General features: G+C 42.5%; 2 protein-coding genes across 2 annotated transcripts; both read left to right on the top strand.

Annotated features, from left to right (window-relative positions):
• Positions 1-400: 400 nt before the first annotated feature.
• On the top strand, positions 401-12,090 carry rnf122 (ring finger protein 122). The gene is made up of 6 exons (XM_068760861.1): positions 401-425; positions 4,812-4,968; positions 10,351-10,396; positions 10,486-10,527; positions 10,650-10,732; positions 11,645-12,090. The coding sequence occupies exons 1-6, from the start codon at positions 401-403 to the stop codon at positions 11,757-11,759; spliced, it is 468 nt and encodes a 155-aa protein (XP_068616962.1). The 3' UTR covers positions 11,760-12,090.
• Positions 12,091-14,842: 2,752 nt separating this feature from the next.
• On the top strand, positions 14,843-18,532 carry LOC137917939 (chondroitin sulfate N-acetylgalactosaminyltransferase 1-like). The gene is made up of 9 exons (XM_068760675.1): positions 14,843-15,205; positions 15,293-15,393; positions 15,483-15,661; positions 15,819-16,035; positions 16,210-16,311; positions 16,718-16,899; positions 17,499-17,593; positions 17,674-17,755; positions 18,258-18,532. The coding sequence occupies exons 1-9, from the start codon at positions 14,843-14,845 to the stop codon at positions 18,530-18,532; spliced, it is 1,596 nt and encodes a 531-aa protein (XP_068616776.1).
• Positions 18,533-19,112: the final 580 nt, after the last annotated feature.

Here is a 19,112-nt window from a genome sequence, read left to right as displayed (position 1 = left end):
GCGTCGTTCGGAGCGACCTAACGATTGGCCCTCCCGCACGCCCGTATCGTTTTGGGGGGGGCGAGCAGCTCGAGTCGTCGCTGCCGTCCTCAGACAGAACAGATGCTGGTTGCGGGGTCAGTGTGGTGCGGGGGCTATTAATAATACCAGAGCAGGGGAGCAGGGAGGAGAACCCAGACCTCCATTACGCCTCGTTTCAGTCTGCGGGAATCCACCGGGACGCGGAGGATGTGATCAAACCCGCCTCAGCTGACGCGCTCCGACCCTTATTCTGGCTTTTGTTGCTTTCTTTCTCTCCGTGCGTTCTCGCTGCTGGAACTCAGACAGCAGCCCTGCCGGCGCGCTTCACTGCGCCCCCCCGAGCGGGCACCGGAGAGGCGAGGACGCTCCTGGTGCATTGATGCACCCGTTCCAGTGGTGCAACGGTGAGCAGCCGCCCTCTGTGTCCTGTGTGTTGTGTGTTGTGTGTTGTGTGTTGTGTGTTGTGTTGGTCCTGTGTGTTGTGTTGGTCCTGTGTGTTGTGTTGATCCTGTGTGTTGTGTTGGTCCTGTGTGTTGTGTGTTGTGTGTTGTGTTGGTCCTGTGTGTTGTGTTGGTCCTGTGTGTTGTGTTGGTCCTGTGTGTTGTGTTGGTCCTGTGTGTTGTGTTGATCCTGTGTGTTGTGTTGGTCCTGTGTGTTGTGTGTTGTGTGTTGTGTTGGTCCTGTGTGTTGTGTTGGTCCTGTGTGTTGTGTGTTGTGTGTTGTGTTGGTCCTGTGTGTTGTGTTGATCCTGTGTGTTGTGTTGGTCCTGTGTGTTGTGTTGGTCCTGTGTGTTGTGTTGGTCCTGTGTGTTGTGTTGGTCCTGTGTGTCGTGTTGATCCTGTGTGTTGTGTGTTGTGTTGGTCCTGTGTGTTGTGTTGGTCCTGTGTGTTGTGTTGGTCCTGTGTTGTGTTGGTCCTGTGTGTTGTGTTGGTGTCCTGTGTGTTGTGTTGGTCCTGTGTGTTGTGTTGGTGTCCTGTGTGTTGTGTTGATCCTGTGTCCTGTGTGTTGTGTTGGTGTCCTGTGTGTTGTGTTGATCCTGTGTGTTGTGTTGATCCTGTGTCCTGTGTGTTGTGTTGGTCCTGTGTTGTGTTGGTCCTGTGTGTTGTGTTGGTCCTGTGTTGTGTTGGTCCTGTGTGTTGTGTTGGTCCTGTGTGTTGTGTTGGTCCTGTGTGTTGTGTTGGTCCTGTGTGTTGTGTTGATCCTGTGTGTTGTGTTGGTCCTGTGTGTTGTGTTGGTCCTGTGTGTTGTGTTGGTCCTGTGTGTTGTGTTGATCCTGTGTGTTGTGTTGGTGACCAGCTCCACTTATAAAAAACTGTTTAAGAGTTTTTGAGTTATTCTCCAGAAACTAAATGTGATGAATGAAACAGAAGCATGTCTTCTGAGGAAACGGCAGCATAACAAAATGTCTTTACATTTGCCTGCAACTCCATTAGTAAAGGTTAGGCTATTTACTGGTAGGAATTTAGTTGCCACTTGTTTTAATACTTGTATTTCAAGCAAACAAAGATTCTACATTCTCAAACGTGGTGATTTGAATAGTTGAGAAAAATCTTCTGATTTTTGAGTCAACTTAATGGAACGGTTTGGCTGTAAGTCACAGCAGACAGTGGAGAAATATACTTTGCAGGTTCTCAGTCATCAATGTTGAGTTAAATCAATCACTGTCTATTGTTTGTTTAATAGTTTGGTTATAAATGCTAAAATCCAATTATAATTGCGTCTTGAGTTAAATACAGCACTCTTTTAATATTCTGTCTATCATCCTTCAAAGAGTGATATTTTACAGCGATCAGCTGGTAATGTATGAAGAGAGAATTGCTTTGTGATTTAAGTTTAATTTAATAACCAGGTGAGTTAATTGAGAACTAGTTCTGATTTTCAATAACGACCTGGACCAAAGCTGCGTGTTTTCAGAGGAACCCGGAGAACCCGGAGAGAACCTACGCAGACACGGGGAGAATGTGCAAACCCCTGACAGGAAAGCGGCAAGTCAGATTTGAACCTGTGACCTTCCCGCTGTGAGGCGACAGCGCTAACCACTGCGCCGCTGTGCTGCTTCGTCAACAGAACCTCGATATGAACTGCAGTTGAGATCCACCAGTTTGAACTCTTTAACATTTACCTCTCACTTTTGCTCTTCGCGACCTCGACCGATTAATTTTTAAAAATCCAATCAATTCCAAAAAAAATCCTCGTCTGGCGTTTGCATCTGGAGACACATCAGTCTCATTTGAACAGAGCTTCAGTGAAGTGCTGTGTCAGCGCCTCTTTGCATCAGAGCGAGCTGGTCGTGGCGATGGAGTACTGATTTTCTATTCTGACATAGCCCCTTGAAGTGCAGCAGCCACAGAAGCCTCCTGTTGGTGCTCAGACGAGAACAAATACTCCCTTTGTGCTGCTCTACTCCCATTCTATTCATGGTGACACACACACACACACACACACGCACACGCTGGCACCAAGGAGTGACATTCAGCTGGATAAATGAAGCCGTCTCAGCATATCGTTCTGAACCGGTGTTTATATAGGACACATGCAGTGTCCAGCCTACTTTATATGTGAAAAAGAACTGCAATCTCACAGGCGAGCGTTGGACTTTTCCTGCGTATGAACTGTTGAATATTTGATGGGGATTTTAGTACGAGCAGCAGCAGCAGACGCAGCTTTTGTGCAAACATGGCATATATAGGACAAAGCCCAACAGGCGTCTCGTAGGCTGTCAGGAACAGCCTCGTCGAGGTATTTTATTATAGTCTTTCTAATAGCAGAGGGACTTTGCTAAAATTCTTTTGGACAGCAACATGAGAATCAGGTCAAACAGATGAAACAAGATGCAGCTGATCTCTTCTGGATCCAAACGAGAACTTCTGTCATCTCGCCTCCATCCTCTTACTTCTGCTTCGTCCTGGCACCGTGGCAACGGGCCGCCTCCTGATTGTTCCGATATTTAGGTCAGTGGTCTCGTTGCTCTCTGCTGTCTGCTCTCCGTGCACACATAGGCGGAGGGAGGAGGTCAGAGCATCCATCCACACTGAGAGTTGTGACCTACATTTGGATCGTGTGTCTGTAGCATAGAAAAAAAAAGAGGAATAAGAAATAGATCAATAAATGGATTTTTTACTACACAACCAGCAGTAATTATATTCCGGTACAGCTGAGGGAAGGAGGTTTGGCCTTGAAATGAGGCGCACTCTTACCACTGTGTGTGAATGGTAGCTTGTGTTGCGATGGAATGGCCCCATCCAGCGTGAAGCCTGATCTTCTTGCAGCCCCAGCTGGGATAGGCTCCAGCCCACAGCTGCCCCACAATGAAAGTGAGTCCAGATCATGGATGGACATAAGGATTGGATTGTTTCATGACCGTTTCAGCGGTGCAACTTGCTGTTTGGGTATTATCTTGTCATTCTACTGGTCAAATATCTTAAGAAAATAGTAGTTTTGACTCGGAATCTGAGCTAAGTGCTTGGACGTATCTGTCAATATGCTTCCGATTGATTTGCACGCTCACGCTGACTTTCATCAAGGACCTGTTGAGCATCGAGGGCTCGAGCAACGATGGTCTCTGAGCCAATCGATAGACTTCAATAAGCGGAGCGTCGCCGCTCATTTAGAGAGAGTGGAACCGAGAGGTGGGCGGTATCGATCGTCTGATACTGCAGTTCCCACTGCGAGGTGGCAGAAATGTCAAATAGAAATGTCATGTGGAACTTTGGCTGTAGGAGGAAAAAAACCACATTGCCCCAAGAAAACAATTCTCAGAGATATGAAAGTAGACAAGGTGTCCATTCATCCCTCAATTAATCTGTCCAGCCATCTATCCATTCGTCCATCAGCTCATTAAGCCATGCACTAATCAACTGATCCATTTCTAAAATGCTTTTACTGTCTGCTGCCACAAGGAGCTGGCTGTTTGTCCGTTTCTCCATTTTTAAATTCTATCTGTTTATTCCTGTTTGCACGCTCATCCCGTCTTTCATCCGTTCATCCGGTTACACATTCTTTCAGCCATCCTCCCATCTCACTGCCGAGATCATGGCCAGTCATGATAACGTGCTGCTGTAGTGATTGATTCAAATCAGAACTCTGTGAACCCCCCCCCCGTGGCTCACAACCTCCTGTTCCTGTTCTAATGTGTATCATGCCGCCAGATTGGGATGCCTCTTGTGTAAGATCCCATCCCCTCACTGGGTTGGTGCGACCACACAATCACAAAGGCCCTTCTCACATGCTGACAGATAGCGATTCTGTCATATGCAGATTGCAGATACTGACTTCTGATTAGTCAGACACAAAAACACAAGTGGGCTCTCTGTATCTGTGTGTGTCATCGAATCTGTTGCTCCGCTTCCTCTGCCGTCAGATCTGGACTGTCAAAAAAAAAAATGTCCTGAATGACTGAGTCTCTGCCCAAAATGATTTGCTTCAGAGGAATATATTATATAAGAGGGCTGCCACCCTAAATGCTTTTAAATTACACAAACCTACTTTCAGACAAATAGTGCTGAGAGATATGACCATGTTGCTTGGATACTGCGTTTAGAGTGCGTTACAAGTTTAAGTACAACATTGTACTTAAACTGAAAGTGGTGTGGCTGTCTTTGCGTTCATTTGAGGCAGGCAGGCTGAAGGTCAGCCCACAAATAAAGTATCATATAACAGTTGCATTCACTTGAGTTGCAACATTGTGTTTTAAGTGCTGAACTGTTCTGCCTTTTCTGCCTTGCAGGGTCAGCTGTGCTATTCTGGTGATAAATAAAATACAAATAAATCTTCCCTCGTTCTTTGCTTAGGGTGCTTCTGTGGTCTGGGACTGGTTTACTCCAATAAGTCGTGCACCATGCCACCCATCACCTTCCACGACCTGCCTCTTAACATCTACATGGTCATTTTTGGGACAGGCATCTTTGTCTTCATCCTGAGCCTCATCTTCTGCTGCTACTTCATCAGGTGAGTTGTTTTTCAGTTTTTTTACTAAAATAATTTTTCTTCACCGTCATTGTGATTCTTGAGAACACCACACAATTCATCCTCTAAGGATCACAAATGTCAAATCAAATAGTTGCTAAGATATTTCAGTCATGATGCTGGCCAGCATTTTGGTCTCTTAACCCTTTAAAGCCGGCTCGGTGGCGCAGTGGTAAGCACTGTTGCCTCACAGCAAGACGGTCGCAGGTTCGTCTCCGGCTTGTGGCCATTCTGTGAGGAGTTTGCATGTTCTCCCCGTGCCTGCGTGGGTTCTCTCCGGGTTCTCCGGCTTCCTCCCACCACCAAAGACATGCAGCCTAGGCTGATTGGTGACACTAAATTGTCCGTAGGTGTGAGTGTGTGTGTGGCTGGTTGTATGTCTCTGTGTTGCCCTGCGATGAACTGGCGGCTTGTCCAGGGTGTCCCCCGCCTCTCGCCCATTGACTGCTGGGATTGGCTCCAGCTTGGCCCGCGACCCGACAGCGGATTAAGTGGTTAGAGAATGAACATGAACCCTTTAAAGCCCACACCATGAAGTAATTGTCAGAACACTCTAATTTTTGGAAAATAAGGTCTTAATGGAACCTTCTGACAAATTTGTCAAAAAACCCCAAAACATTTTACATTTTATAAAAGTGCTCTAATTTATGTAACTGTTGCAAAATCCGGATTTGTTTAATGGAAATTGCAGTGTTGGCTTGTATCTGTCAGCTTTTTTTTGGAAAAAGAAATCAAACTTCTGACGTACAAGGTCAAAATCCTGAAAGTATCAAGTATGATGCATTTGGCAATAAAGGGTTAAATCCTCCACAGTTGTGTGTGTCCAAAATAGAAACAATGTGAATGATGTAAGAATTTAAGAAAAAGAGGAACAAGGTGACCCGTCCCGCTGTTGACTCCCTTATAAGGCAAGGGGGGGGGGGACTTTTGTGTCTGGAGGACAGGATGTGAGATCATAGGAAGCAGCCTGTCACAATATGTGAGGACAACAGAGAGGAACACTGCAGAGAACCTCTGCTAAGAAAAAAAACCACAGCTTGGATAACACACAGTAGGAGTGTTATCCAAGGAGAAATATCACACATAATGTCTGCAATGTACATTACATAACCTTGTAAGGGAACATGGCCACAGACAGCAGGGATTCCTTTTTAACCTGAGCTTCCTTTTGGATGACTGAGCATCTGTGTTTTGGCAGATTAACGTACATTTTAACATTGGTATCAAAAACCTAAAAAAAAAAAGGCTTTTTCCATTTGGAAAGTGCGAAAAGAACCTCACTGACAGTTGTAGTTCCTGCAGGATAATAAAGTATATCTCTATTTATCGTCTAATGCTCGAGGTCTGTGGTGATTTTTCTGTGAATAAACTAAGATGTCAGGGAGGTACAAGGACAGGAGGAGACGAGGAGCATTTGTTCATTGTCTAAAATGGGCTGACAGGTGCAGACTGTATCTAACTAAAAGGAGACAACTGAAATGTCAAGGCTGTGTGAACGACCGACTGGTGTCCAGTTATCTGACAAGACTGTGCACAGGGTAAAACCAAGACAGCATTACACTCCATTACACTGTGCAGCTTACTTTTTTAATACTTTGGCATATAAAGTACAATTCTAGAAACAAGTTGAATATATTCAAGGATCCTAACAACCTAATCAGCGCAAAACAAATTCACACATTCATTTTAAAAGCTGACTTTGTTCCTCCCTCAGGTAAAAAAACCCAAAACACACGAGCATGTTTATGAAAAATATGTCGGTCCACATGAAAACACAGTTTAAACGCTGAGTACCATTTACATAGTATTGAGACTTTAAAAAAAAACATTCATGGATTCAACTCTGATTCACTTTTACTTTTCATGGTTGGTGTATAAAGATACCAAGAAGAGTTTAGAACCGTTTGGTGACGATCCAGATCACCATGTGGACGGTGTGAATCTAATTATAAGGGGAATAAGCTGCTTGGCGGAGGTCTGCGCTCTGTGGACGTGGGGACACCAGAAAGCCCCTTACTGAGCACCATTGTGTTAGCATTCTCTAAGGACAGCAAATGGGTTGTGTTTTTTGTGTCGCTTTGGGGAGGGCTCTGACTTTTGCATGCGCTTTCACAACAAACATCAACCCTTCTTTTGTTGTGACTATACCTTCTATTTGGAGTTTTTTTTTAAGCTTGATACCAGAGCACCTCAGGACAAAGGTAGTTTGTCAAATTTGTGGACATGCAGTTGTTTGTCTTAACTTAAATGAGAAAAGGGGTGTAGAACTGATTGCTACCTGTTGGTAAGTTGAATGGCTATCCAGATACTCCCAGAGAGAGGTGATGAACATATGTGGGGACAGACAATCCCCCTGCTGAGTGCCGTTGTGGGCGGCTTGCCTTTGTGCTAATGCATATTGCTCAGGGAAGGCTCTGACTTGCACATGCTTTCAGTTAAACCTCAGTCAACCATCTATCGCTACTAACCGGGGGATGATAGACGAAAACGCACAGAAGAAGCTCCCTTAAATACCAGAATTAGCTTGATCACTTTACAATGTCTTAAAATTCTCAGCAATTTTTTTTTTAGAAGATCACAGTTGGGCCAGTAGTATTAAAATGAACCATCAGAAATTTGATGAGCACCATGAGCCATACAGCGATAACACATCATGAGCTCAGGCACTTTTCTGTGGTCATTAATGCCTTGTTTGGACACGACTTGCCAGTAAATCCGTCATTGACATCTTGGAACAGCTTGAATCCTTCCTGGTTTTTGGTTTTTTTTTACACCTGTGAATCATAACTAGTCACTTCATTGTGACCCAATCAACATAGTCTTGGGTAGGAGTGTGATTGTGAATGTATTTATGCACTGGGTGAGCCATGAGATGATTCATTGTAGGCGGTAGGTTTCCTATTATCACAGACAGGCTTCCTGTGTGTCATCGAGGTTGTGATGTTTGATTTTAACAAATACTTACCGGTACGTACTTTAAGTTAGACTCTGTTTTAAGTTATCTTTGTTACGTCTCATCCTTTAATCGTATAAAACAAACAAGAATTTTTTTTTGAAATGCATTAAGTTCTGGGAGAATATTACTGGACAAATACAAAACTTTGGAATAGTCCAGGGATGTACACAGCAGTACCTGAAAATATGAAAAGAACAAATAAAAAGCACTCGTGATTCTGACACGGTTTGAAAGAAAATAATTCATCTTTATTGACGTCATTGAGCATGCAAGCACACAGGACACACAACAATTTTATTTACAGTGGGACCCTCCAAACAATCCACATGCATGTACTGTATGCAGGGGTCCCTTAACACGCAGAGAGGGTGTAGGGTGAGGGCATCCATCTGGAACTCCCCTCCCCTCTTGACTGATTGTTGTCTTGCTGATTCAGACTGCAGCATGATGAACATATTGAAAAGTCTTTTATTTCCATTTGTGAAATTTATCTAGGATATAGGATCTAAAAATAGATGAATAATAATAATCATGAGGCTCGGCCGAGGTTGTTCAAGATGTTGTGTGACATAATTTGAGCCTGATTGGTTCATTGTTGCTTCACACAATGTAGCTGCATGAGGATTGTCTATTCTGCAAACTGGACACAATAGCTTAGCTAAAACACAGAAATCACTGGTGGCCCAGCCCCCTTTCACCCAATTCACTCACCAGGCATGGGAAACCTCATCACATGCAGAATCTAACACTACCGGTAAAAACTTTTTGTTGATTTGTCCCTCAGAGGGCAATTTGGTTTCCAGCAGTTATGCAGCAGCATGCGCCCAGGCAATGTGGGTGAAGTGTCTTGCCTAAGGACACAACGACAGTGTACACATGTGCCTGAGCTGGGGATCGAACCGCCAACCTCTCAATCATAGGACAACCCCCTCAACCACCTGTGCCACCATCGCCCAACCCGTATCCTCGCATTGTTCTACATGGAAGATTGTAACTGCAGTCAGAGTAAACAGTAAACACAATGAATAGCGGTCATCGTCTTACTTTAAGTAGTGACTCAGGTTTTTTTTTTTTGGACGGTAATCAGATCTAATAAATATTCCGTTTTCATTTCAGCTGATGTGCTTTGAATATCACGGCAAGTGATAGACACTTGAATTTATGTTTACTTGTTTAAAAGCAGGAGTCCAGAAATAACTCTCTGAACAGACACAGCCTGCCAAGTGATAAGGATCTGCTCTCCATTGTTGGATTCGGGGGCGTTGCAAGGATTCAAAGAGCCAACATGCTTGTATGTGGTTAACATTTCGTGCAGTTACACGATTACTTGTGAACAGCGTGTGTGCGTTTTCTACTGAGAAACATGTCTGTCTGCATGTTTGACCGCTATAGCTGCTTGGAGAGTCAATAATCAAATCCTACCTTACAATTATACAGCTCTGTCCTATAATTTAGCCACAAAAGTTTAAATATAAGCCTAAGCTGACATGCTATTCAACTGTTTAACACTGTTTCTTAGTGTGAGCATTGAAGTGAATTTACTCATATATTTTATTTACATGCCAGTACTTAATCCTCAATCTACTGCTTTTCTGAATGAATATTCATAGCGTATAGTAGCGCCACGGCATATCGCTGAACTTTGCACTCCTTACATGGGAGCCAACGAGTTGCTCTCAGACTTCCTGGAAGGGGAAGCGATCCACCATTAATGTTCATACAATCTCTTTATCGCAAATGCATCTACAGAGGATCAGTCAAATTGAAACAAACAAAAATTATGCAGCCTGAAGAAGAAAAATTGCCATGTGCTAATCATCACATCTTGTTGCCCAGTAGACGACCATTAGAGCAGGTGTGTATGTACCTGCAAAGCAGCGGACTCAACAGGGACGCCTCCTCACTCTGTTGAGTGCTTCACGGCCCGTTTTAATTTTAATTTTAATTGACCAGTCAGGCTCTAAAAGGTACCTGGCAGAGTGAAATGACCCCGTAGTAAAATGCAGCAAATTACTGCTGGGCCATGAAGTGCTGGAGCTGACCCTCTTAAAAATCACATTTTCATTGTGCAGATGCAAGAAAAAAAAGGACTGTGAGGGGGTTGGGAAATTACACATTGTGTTTTATCGTTATTATTATTATAGTCATTTTGATTTCATGATATGCTGTGTTCTACTCTTATTATTGGATGAAGTGATGCCAATGTTTGATGTGTGAAAATTTAGAATAATGTTTTATTTAGAAATCTATAAATTACTAAATTTGCTTCACGTTTACATTTCACCACTAATTTTATAAACTGTTCATTTCTACTTTGCTTTTACTGTGCAATATCGAAATGTTTGGCACAGTGTTCCTCTTCTTTTAAACAAAGTTACTTATACATTTATTTCTCTACTCATCCACAGCAAACTACGACACCAAGCCCAGAGTGAGCGGTTTGGGTACAGAGAGGTAAAACTAAGGTTAAGAGTTAACATATTTAAAATAAAACCTAAATAAAAATCTGTCTCAACCATATTTCTCTTTTCTCACTCCTGCAGGTGATTTTAAAAGGAGATCCCAAAAAGTTGAGCCTCCATGGGGTAAGAATGCACATTAGCACTGATTTCTGTGTGTGTTATGATTGATCAAGCAGAACCGCTGTATCTAACGGATGGTATATTCATTAAATCAGTGTTTTTGCTCCATCCTGTCACTCACACAGCAGACATGCGCCGTGTGTCTCGAGGACTTCAAAGTGAAAGACGAGCTGGGAGTGTTGCCATGCCAACATGCTTTCCACAGAAAGTGAGTAGAAGAGAGATGTTCTCCGTTCTACTTGAAGATGGCCACGATTGAGCTGGATGTCATTGTTCAGGGAATGACACAGAAGTATTGGTAGATTCTTTTCTACTTTAGTTCCTTGTTCGATTGTACTAACATTCAGTCAATGAAGATTATTAATATTCAGGATAAGGGAGGCATGGCCAATGCGTATCCCACCGTGCATGCAGGGCGCAGATAGAACTAGTATTAAAGCACAATAGGTAAATCATTTTAAAAGGTTCCTCATATTGCACGGTAATAAAAAAGAGATGAAGCACTTTACTAATAAAGAACGTAAGCGTTTTGTGGCTCATTCTGGTGGATGGAAACTCCCTGAATATCCTGGAGGTGGGAAGCAGTGTTACAGCAGGTCTAATGAACAGAAAGAAATCAGAGATAGATATTTGTCGAGGAAATAAGATTAAGGAGAGAAACGTAACTTTCTGAATTGAGTTATTTTCTTTTACTGTGCATAAAGGACCCAAATAATAAGATTCACTCAATTTGTACCAATGCCAGTGAAAATCATGTTAGACCATAAAACATTTCTGTAACGACATGGCAACAGCAGCGCATTATTTTCAGAAACAACAACAACAAATACACAAAGAGAAACATACAATAGCCATCAAATGATTTCTCTCCTTCCCCTGCAGGATCAAACTGAGAGCAGAAGCTGTTTCAAATCAGCAGATAATTTGTAATCAGTATAAACTTTGAGCAAATTAAAACTACATGTAAAAATGAGAAAATAAAAAACAACATCGTTTTTAATGGTGAAACTATTAAACACAAATCAGAATAACTTGTGTTCTTTCTTGTTTTAAACCACTGAAATGCATCACGTGGCAAAAATATTTCGTTTCATGTCTCTTGTCTGTTTCTTCCTCACAGGTGTCTGGTAAAATGGTTGGAGGTGCGCTGTGTCTGCCCCATGTGCAATAAGCCCATAGCCGGCCCCCCTGAGCAGCACCACAACATAGGGACCCTGTTGGACGAACTCGTCTAACGTCTCGTCCTCTGGCAGCCGAGGGGGGACGACAGCTCCTGGGCAAACCGGCTGGTACAAGTTAGCCATCAACAAGAAGAGGGACACTGTTTTACTGTTAAAACACAACATGGTTGGGGTAACCTAGTTACCACTCAGAGAAAGACTGTGAAGGATGCTGTTGCCTAGCAACCATATTCAAGATGGAAACGTGACACCTTGTGGGATTGGAGAAATGATCTTCATCCACCCACACAGTATTCCACCTCTCCACTTTCACCATACCCCCCTTCACCCCTCTTCCTGAGTGAGGTTACTGGCACCGCTGATGCGGAGGAGACAGTTTCATTTGTCACAGCGAGTTGGATGGGCTTCAGAGGATGACAGTCTCAGGATGCACGAGAGTTTCTGTCATGCTGCAGAATAATCTGAGTTTATGTCGATATTGGATGAAGTTATTCAAACTCTTGTATAAAACAGATTCTCTCGGATCGTTTCAGATGACGAAACCACAGTTATACTGCGGTTTATTAAAAAAAGGAAAAGGTTCAAGAGGGATTTAACCAAATGTTACTAGAAACAAAGAATTTAACGGGCTTGATCAAAAAGGGAAAACATTTAACGATTTGTCCTAAGATCGCACTACAAAAAAAAAAAAAAAGATTGAAAAAGTGGATTCACTCCTCATTCAGAAGAACCCACATTATTACTGTTACCCAGGAGTAGCAGCTCGAGGTGTGTTCCAGATGAAGGCCATGTTTCCTTCTGATGCGCTGAACTGAATATTGGTGCCAAACTGCAGCGATGTCATCTGTGCTCATGCTCCGGTTGATTTGAATGTCTTGAGGTATTATTTTTTTGTATTGTGCTAATGTAAGTATAAGGGACTGATCTCGCACATCTCACTGTACCGGTTCTTTTTTGAAACATGTTTAAAATTTCTGATGTTGCATTTTGGAAAGTTTCCCTGTCTGTTACGTTTTGGGTGCAGTGCAACAGCGCCCCTGTTTTCAGGTATGGTGAATTCTCAAGCCTATGAAGTATTGGGTGCTGTTCTATGTGGAGGCAAAGGAAGCAGCAGTACATGCCCTCTTTGTGCAGTGAATCTATCATGGAGCCAACTTAATATGACTTTCATACTCAGCATTTTTGTGACATTATTGCTGTTTTACCTTCATCTTTTTTTTTTTAAATGTTGATCTTTTGTGATTTATAGCAAAAACACTGCCTAAATTGAGCACAAAACTCACAAAGCACATTGTCAAAATACGAGTTGTACCCACACTGTAACTAAAAGCCAAAAAACACAGGAGATACTTTTGTGCCAAGAAAAAAAAAGGCAGAAAAAGAGTCCATCATGTTGCATTTTTGAGAAAGAGGAACGCTCACTACAGTTCTGACCACATTCCATATTTTATAATGCAACAGATGTAAATAACTTGAAACACTAATAAATTCTGTTTGTTTTGCTCAGTGTTTCATGTTTCATGGTATTTGTGTATCTGGTGCCATCGTCGGGTGAAGTAAGATATGAAAATATTATTCCACATCATTCCATATTCCACATCACTGCTTCTCAACCTTATCGTGTGGCGACTGAGTGCTGCTGCGTTTTTGTTCAGTACATTCTGATCTGAAGGTTCTGCAGTACAGAAAGTACCATATAGATTTTGATGAGGTGTGTGTAGATAAAACTTTCCAGTCGCTTTCCAGATGTAATTTTCATGTTCAGTAGAGGGCATGTCTTTACAGACCATTTTTAAAAAAAGAAATGTGTTTAGTTCAAGCATTGAATAATTTTGTCTTTGTAATGTATTCGGTTGTATTTGTGTTATGGAGGAGCACCCCTCACACACACACATGCATACACACCCACACACACCCACTCTCACACACATGCACACACACACACACACACACACACACACACACACACACACTTAAGGTGGAGCTGGAAACATAAGCAAGTCTTTCATGAGCTCAGTCTCTACCTGAGCCATAAAGGGCCATCTGTGCTGTGAATAAACTGATGATGGCAACACACACATACAAACACAGAAGACACACACATACATGCACACGAACGGGGAGGAGGGACAGAGAATTGCTTGTTTCTGTCACTTCCCACCTTCAGCTTCGTGGCACACAGAGTGAATAGCAAGGTCAGGTTATTTCTCCTTCGCTGCTTTCCAGAGCAGCCAACCTAAACTTCACCAGCAAAGCCCCGAGAAGGGAGGAGGGTCTGGACTGCACTGCTGCGAGCTGCCTGCATGCACATGTCAGGACGTGACGGACGAGGTTGGTTGGTCTCCTTGTTTCTGTTTTAATTTGATTTGTGAAATTTAGCAAGATTGTTTTCAAGGGCCTCCGTGGTTCATATGGAGGCTGAAACTAAAAAGATTAGCCTGATCCTGGATGCGTTGCTGCTGTTCAGGTGCAAAATAAACACCATCTGATCCAAATGTCTAAATATCAGATCTTTCTCTGTGCGAACAGTTAGTTTGAAAGTGTTAGATGGACATTTGGCCGGTTAAAAAAATTATTAATAATAATGGTTACCGATCCAGGCATCAAAATCTACTCAAATCCAGATTGCTAGATTGACTGTTGTTGTTGTTATTTGTTTTTTTTTTGGGGCCACGCTAGTATCTTATTTCTCTAGCTGAGAAATGTTAGTTTAATGTGTTTTTTTAAAGAGTCTGAAAAACCAAGTGAATACAATACTCTTAAAAAATATCAGAAACATTACCGGTAAATGATCTCTTGGAACTGCCCACATGTCATGTTTACAATCTGTAATTAAAAGTCCTCAATATCATTTGGACAATGTCACAAGCCTGAAAGTTTCAGAATAACTACCGGTACTTGAGATCTGTATATTGTTGTCATCGTAGGGAGATGCAATGCTCTGGTGAGGAGCTCACATCTAAGAGACATTAATCTCTGGACCTCTGAGGAAGATACTACCTGAGGATGGATCAGAAAAGGACGATGTAAGGACGACTCATTTGAAAGCCATACATGAATTCACAGTTTAAGGAAGTATGATTTGCTCATATTTCTGACCAAAGTCAACTCGAGATTTTAACAAAGGACAATCCGCCATGTTAAAACGGTGGCTCTTAGCCCTGCTGATCCATGTCGGCCTCATTGTGCTCGGCCTCTGCTGCTGTCTGTCCCTGTTCTACCTCCTGGCCTGTAAACCTGCACCACGCAGCAGCCAGCACTCTCTTCTGTGGTCTGGAGGGGTCACCAGTAAGGAGGGATACATGGCCTTATTGCAGGAGAGGGAGGACTCTCATAGACATTACATCAACAGTCTGATGAGGCAGATAGCGCAGCTGAAAGAGACTCTCCAGGACAGGACACAGCAGCTTCAGGAGTCCCTGGAAAAAGCTAAATCTGAAGGAGTTCTGCCTCTGGGTCTGGAGAGTCTGCAGAAAGCCCCAATACAGGCTGATCTGAAGGTAGGAAAACGTATCACACTATATGAGAAGATGATGATGAGCTTATTGATGCATAATGACTGCTAAGAGTTAAATAATTTCCTCCAGGAGTTCTTCCGCTCCCAGCTGAATAAGGCGGAGGTGAACTCAGGGGTCAATCTGCCCAGTGAATATGCAGTGATCCCTTTTGACAGCTTCACCCTGCAGAAGTGAGTGGCCGCAAAGGTACCCACCAGAGCCTCCAAGAGCAGCAGTGTCCCCTCCTTGAGATGCCGTTTGTATTTCCCTGTATCGTCAGGATCTACCAGCTGGAGACGGGACTGACCAGGCACCCAGCGGAGAGGCCCGTGAGGCAAGACCGCAGGAGCGAGCTGACAGGGACGGTGGAAACAGCGCTGCACGTCCTGAATGGACCTCGACAGCACGTAGACGGCAGCCGGCTGAAACACACTTACGCCCCTTCAGACTTTATCGAGGGTGAGAGCAACGTCAGTTCAATAATGCATATTCTTCCCATTTACCCTGACAGGATGTCAGAAGTGATTCAGTAAAAATAAGACATGTAAATCTTATTATGTCACAGGAAGAAGTTTCTGGGTATAATTCTATATCAGAGTGTGAAGTCATTCTCCAGGTTTAATGCGCACGGAGCGGGGCAGAGGAACGGTTTACCAGCTGATGTTCAAAGGCGACAACTCTCGAGACTTCACCCAGCTGGTGCTGTTCAGGCCGTTCGGCCCCATAGTGAAGGTGAAGAGCGAGACTGTGGACGTTCGCCGCATCCTCATCAATCTCATCGTGCCTCTTTCTAAGAGGATCGACACGTTCAGGAGGTTCATCGACAACTTCAGGTATCGTATGACATTTGGAAGGGCTGAGTTGAATTGTTGTTTTAAAATTTTGCTTGGTGAAAATATATGACTCGCTGTCCTCATTCAAGAAAAGGCAATTCATTAATAGTGATTTTCTTGTGAAAGTAATGCAGAGGGGTTTCATTTTATCATGCTGTGTTTTCTTTTATTCAGGGAAGTGTGCATCCGGCAGGACAGCAATGTTCATTTAACTGTCGTCTACTTTGGTCAAGATCAGATCGATCAGGTGAAAGCCACGCTCGACCAAACCACCAGGTAAAAACAGCTTTCAGCTGAACACCTGTTACATTGAAAGTAAAATACCACTTTTCAGTAATAGTCACTGACAATAACGTTTAGATTTAGATTTTAGACAACCCAGTCCAGCTCTGATCACTGACACAGGCCCAGACTCCCATATTATTGTGTTAAAGAGTCTAATGTTTTGTCTTGGTAACACAAATGAAAAAGAATAATTCCTAGCATTCCTTCATTTGGCCAGATCTAGTGATTCCTGTAAATTTCTCTTTGATGATATTCCCTTTCAAGGTCACCCTAACCAGAAAATATGTAAAGTAAAAGATCAGACAAATTAATTGTTGCCCCAGTTAGTATACACTCCCTCCCATTTTGTCAAGAAAATGAACAAAGTCTCTGTCTTCTTCTTCCATTCCTCCCTCAGAGAAACCCAGTTCAGAAGCTTCACTTTGATCCATCTGAATGAGGAGTTCTCTCGAGGGCGGGGCTTAGAAGTTGGTGCCAGGGCTTGGAGGCGGAGCCAAAATGTCTTACTCTTCTTCTGTGATGTTGACATCCACTTCACCGCTGACTTCTTAACTTCCTGTCGACTCAGTGCAGAGCCCGGTGAGGGGCTGGATTGCTTCACGGAGCCGTTTACAAGGGGGGGATTTTTGCATCATGCAACATTTACACAATAGAGACGTGATTCAATCCGGATTCAGAACTCGAACAAGCGACAGCAAGTATTTACAAGTCAATTACATCAACCTCCTGCACATATTTTTGTCTCTCTACAAGCTATCTCAAAAAGGGTTGGGGTTATCAGATTAAATGTTGAGGTGAATCGCTGTACAAATGTGAATTCTGAATGATTTAGTGTATTTATAACATTATCCCAACATGATTGGCCTATTAATAAAATAATAAGCCAATCAAAATAAAAACACAGAGGCACTGAAAACTCCAGATGTTCCAGTGCTATGCCAGTTAGACCCAGATCTGGATCATAATCTGGCTCTGGCACAGCTCCTGATCCAGATCATCACCAAAATGCTATCACTTTTCTAGGATATGCTGGGATCCATCTTTTAAAGAAAATTTCATGTAAACAAAAACAAACAAAAAAGAAGAAAAAGATGTGTGCATGACACATGTCATGACACATGTTGTTGTTGTTTTTGTCTTTTCAGAATGATTGTTTTAAATTGTTTTTTTCTCTCTAGGTAAGAGGGTGTACTATCCAGTACTCTTCAGCCAGTACAACCCAGCTATCATCTACCATAACTACACACATTTACCCCCTGTTGAACAACAACTGGTAACAAACAGCTTACATTTACTTTAGAAAATGTTGTCATGATGAAATAACTAATTTCCTGCTGCCCCTTTATGTCCCAGGTCATGAGGAAGGAAACCGGATTCTGGAGAGACTTTGGGTTTGGTATGACGTGCCAGTACCGGTCTGATTTCATCAACATAGGTAATGGAAGATCTTGTCATTACTAACTTCCCAAGTCCACGCTTTGTTTTCCACATCATAATTTACACGAACTGTGCAGTATTTGGCAATGAATTCTTTGAAGCACAGGATTCTGAGCATTTTTATTAAACAAATGCAATTTAATAAAGTTTTTATTAAAGCCAATAATAGTAGTGAGACATAAGATGCGTCTTTTTTATCATTCCGACTTAAAGGTATATTTAGTTTGCCGAGTCCACGTATACTACCTCTGCCATCCAGCAGCGATTGGTAAAAACAGTTATTAATTAATAACTATATGACATTTTCTTATCATTTTTAATCAATATGTTTTACCTGACATATACAATTATTAAAAAAAAAAAAAAAGTAGAGTTTTCAATTAAAAATGACATTCTAATGAATTTCACAATAATAATGTTGTCATGGGGGGGAAGGCTGAAGTTAAATGTGCTCCTTCTGCTACTGTCTTTCTGCATTTGTTCAACTGCTTTCCTGGCAGGTGGTTTTGACCGCAGCATCAAAGGCTGGGGGCTGGAAGACGTGCTCCTGTACAGGAAGTACCTTCACAGTAAACTGATGGTAATTCGGGCTCCATCTCGTGGTCTTTTCCACTTGTGGCATGAGAAGAGCTGCGTAGGCGAACTCTCTCAAGACAAGTACCAGATGTGCATGCAGACGAAAGCCATGAGTGAAGCCTCGCATTCCCAGCTGGCGGAAATGTTCTTCAAGCGAGAGATTGAACTTCATCTGAACTCCAAACAGCTCAAGAATTGAGGAATATGCAAACAGGGTTTAATCTGGGATGAAGATTGAGAGAATATGTGTGCTATGATTTTAATGGCCGCTGTTATAAGGTACATTTGTGTACTGCACTGTCAATGATTCAGGGACTTAATTTTACTTAAGTAATACGTTTTGGGTTTGATTAGTGCGTTTGATTCAGGTGCATTTGATTCTTGCACTGGGGGGTGTCTGACGTTTCCATGATTGTGTCTCACAGATGTCAAATGCAGCAGAATGTTGTTCTCATACAGATTACACATTGCAATTTTAACGTGCTCATGACACTAAGCAAACTATATGCAAATGTACCTACTACATAATGCAGCTTGTCAAAGTATGTGGATGTGTACATTGTTGTGTACATTTATGAATCAAACAGACTTCTTTGCGAGATAATACAACGTTTTCTCGATTATCTATTTTGGTTAAAAATGTCAATTTTTGGTTCTGTGATCCATTTGGTGTTTAATGATGAAAGCACTTATTTCAGGACAAACATTTTTAATCAATCAGGCAGCATGAATTAGAAAAGATGGGGTCTATTTTATTTTATTTTAAAGGGCAGTAATCT

This window comes from Brachionichthys hirsutus, chromosome 4 (genome assembly GCF_040956055.1).
Source record: "Brachionichthys hirsutus isolate HB-005 chromosome 4, CSIRO-AGI_Bhir_v1, whole genome shotgun sequence".
In the NCBI taxonomy this organism is placed as follows: Eukaryota; Metazoa; Chordata; class Actinopteri; order Lophiiformes; family Brachionichthyidae; genus Brachionichthys; species Brachionichthys hirsutus.
The sequence above is the reverse complement of the archived record's forward strand: the minus strand, read 5'-3'. Positions and strand labels throughout refer to the sequence as shown.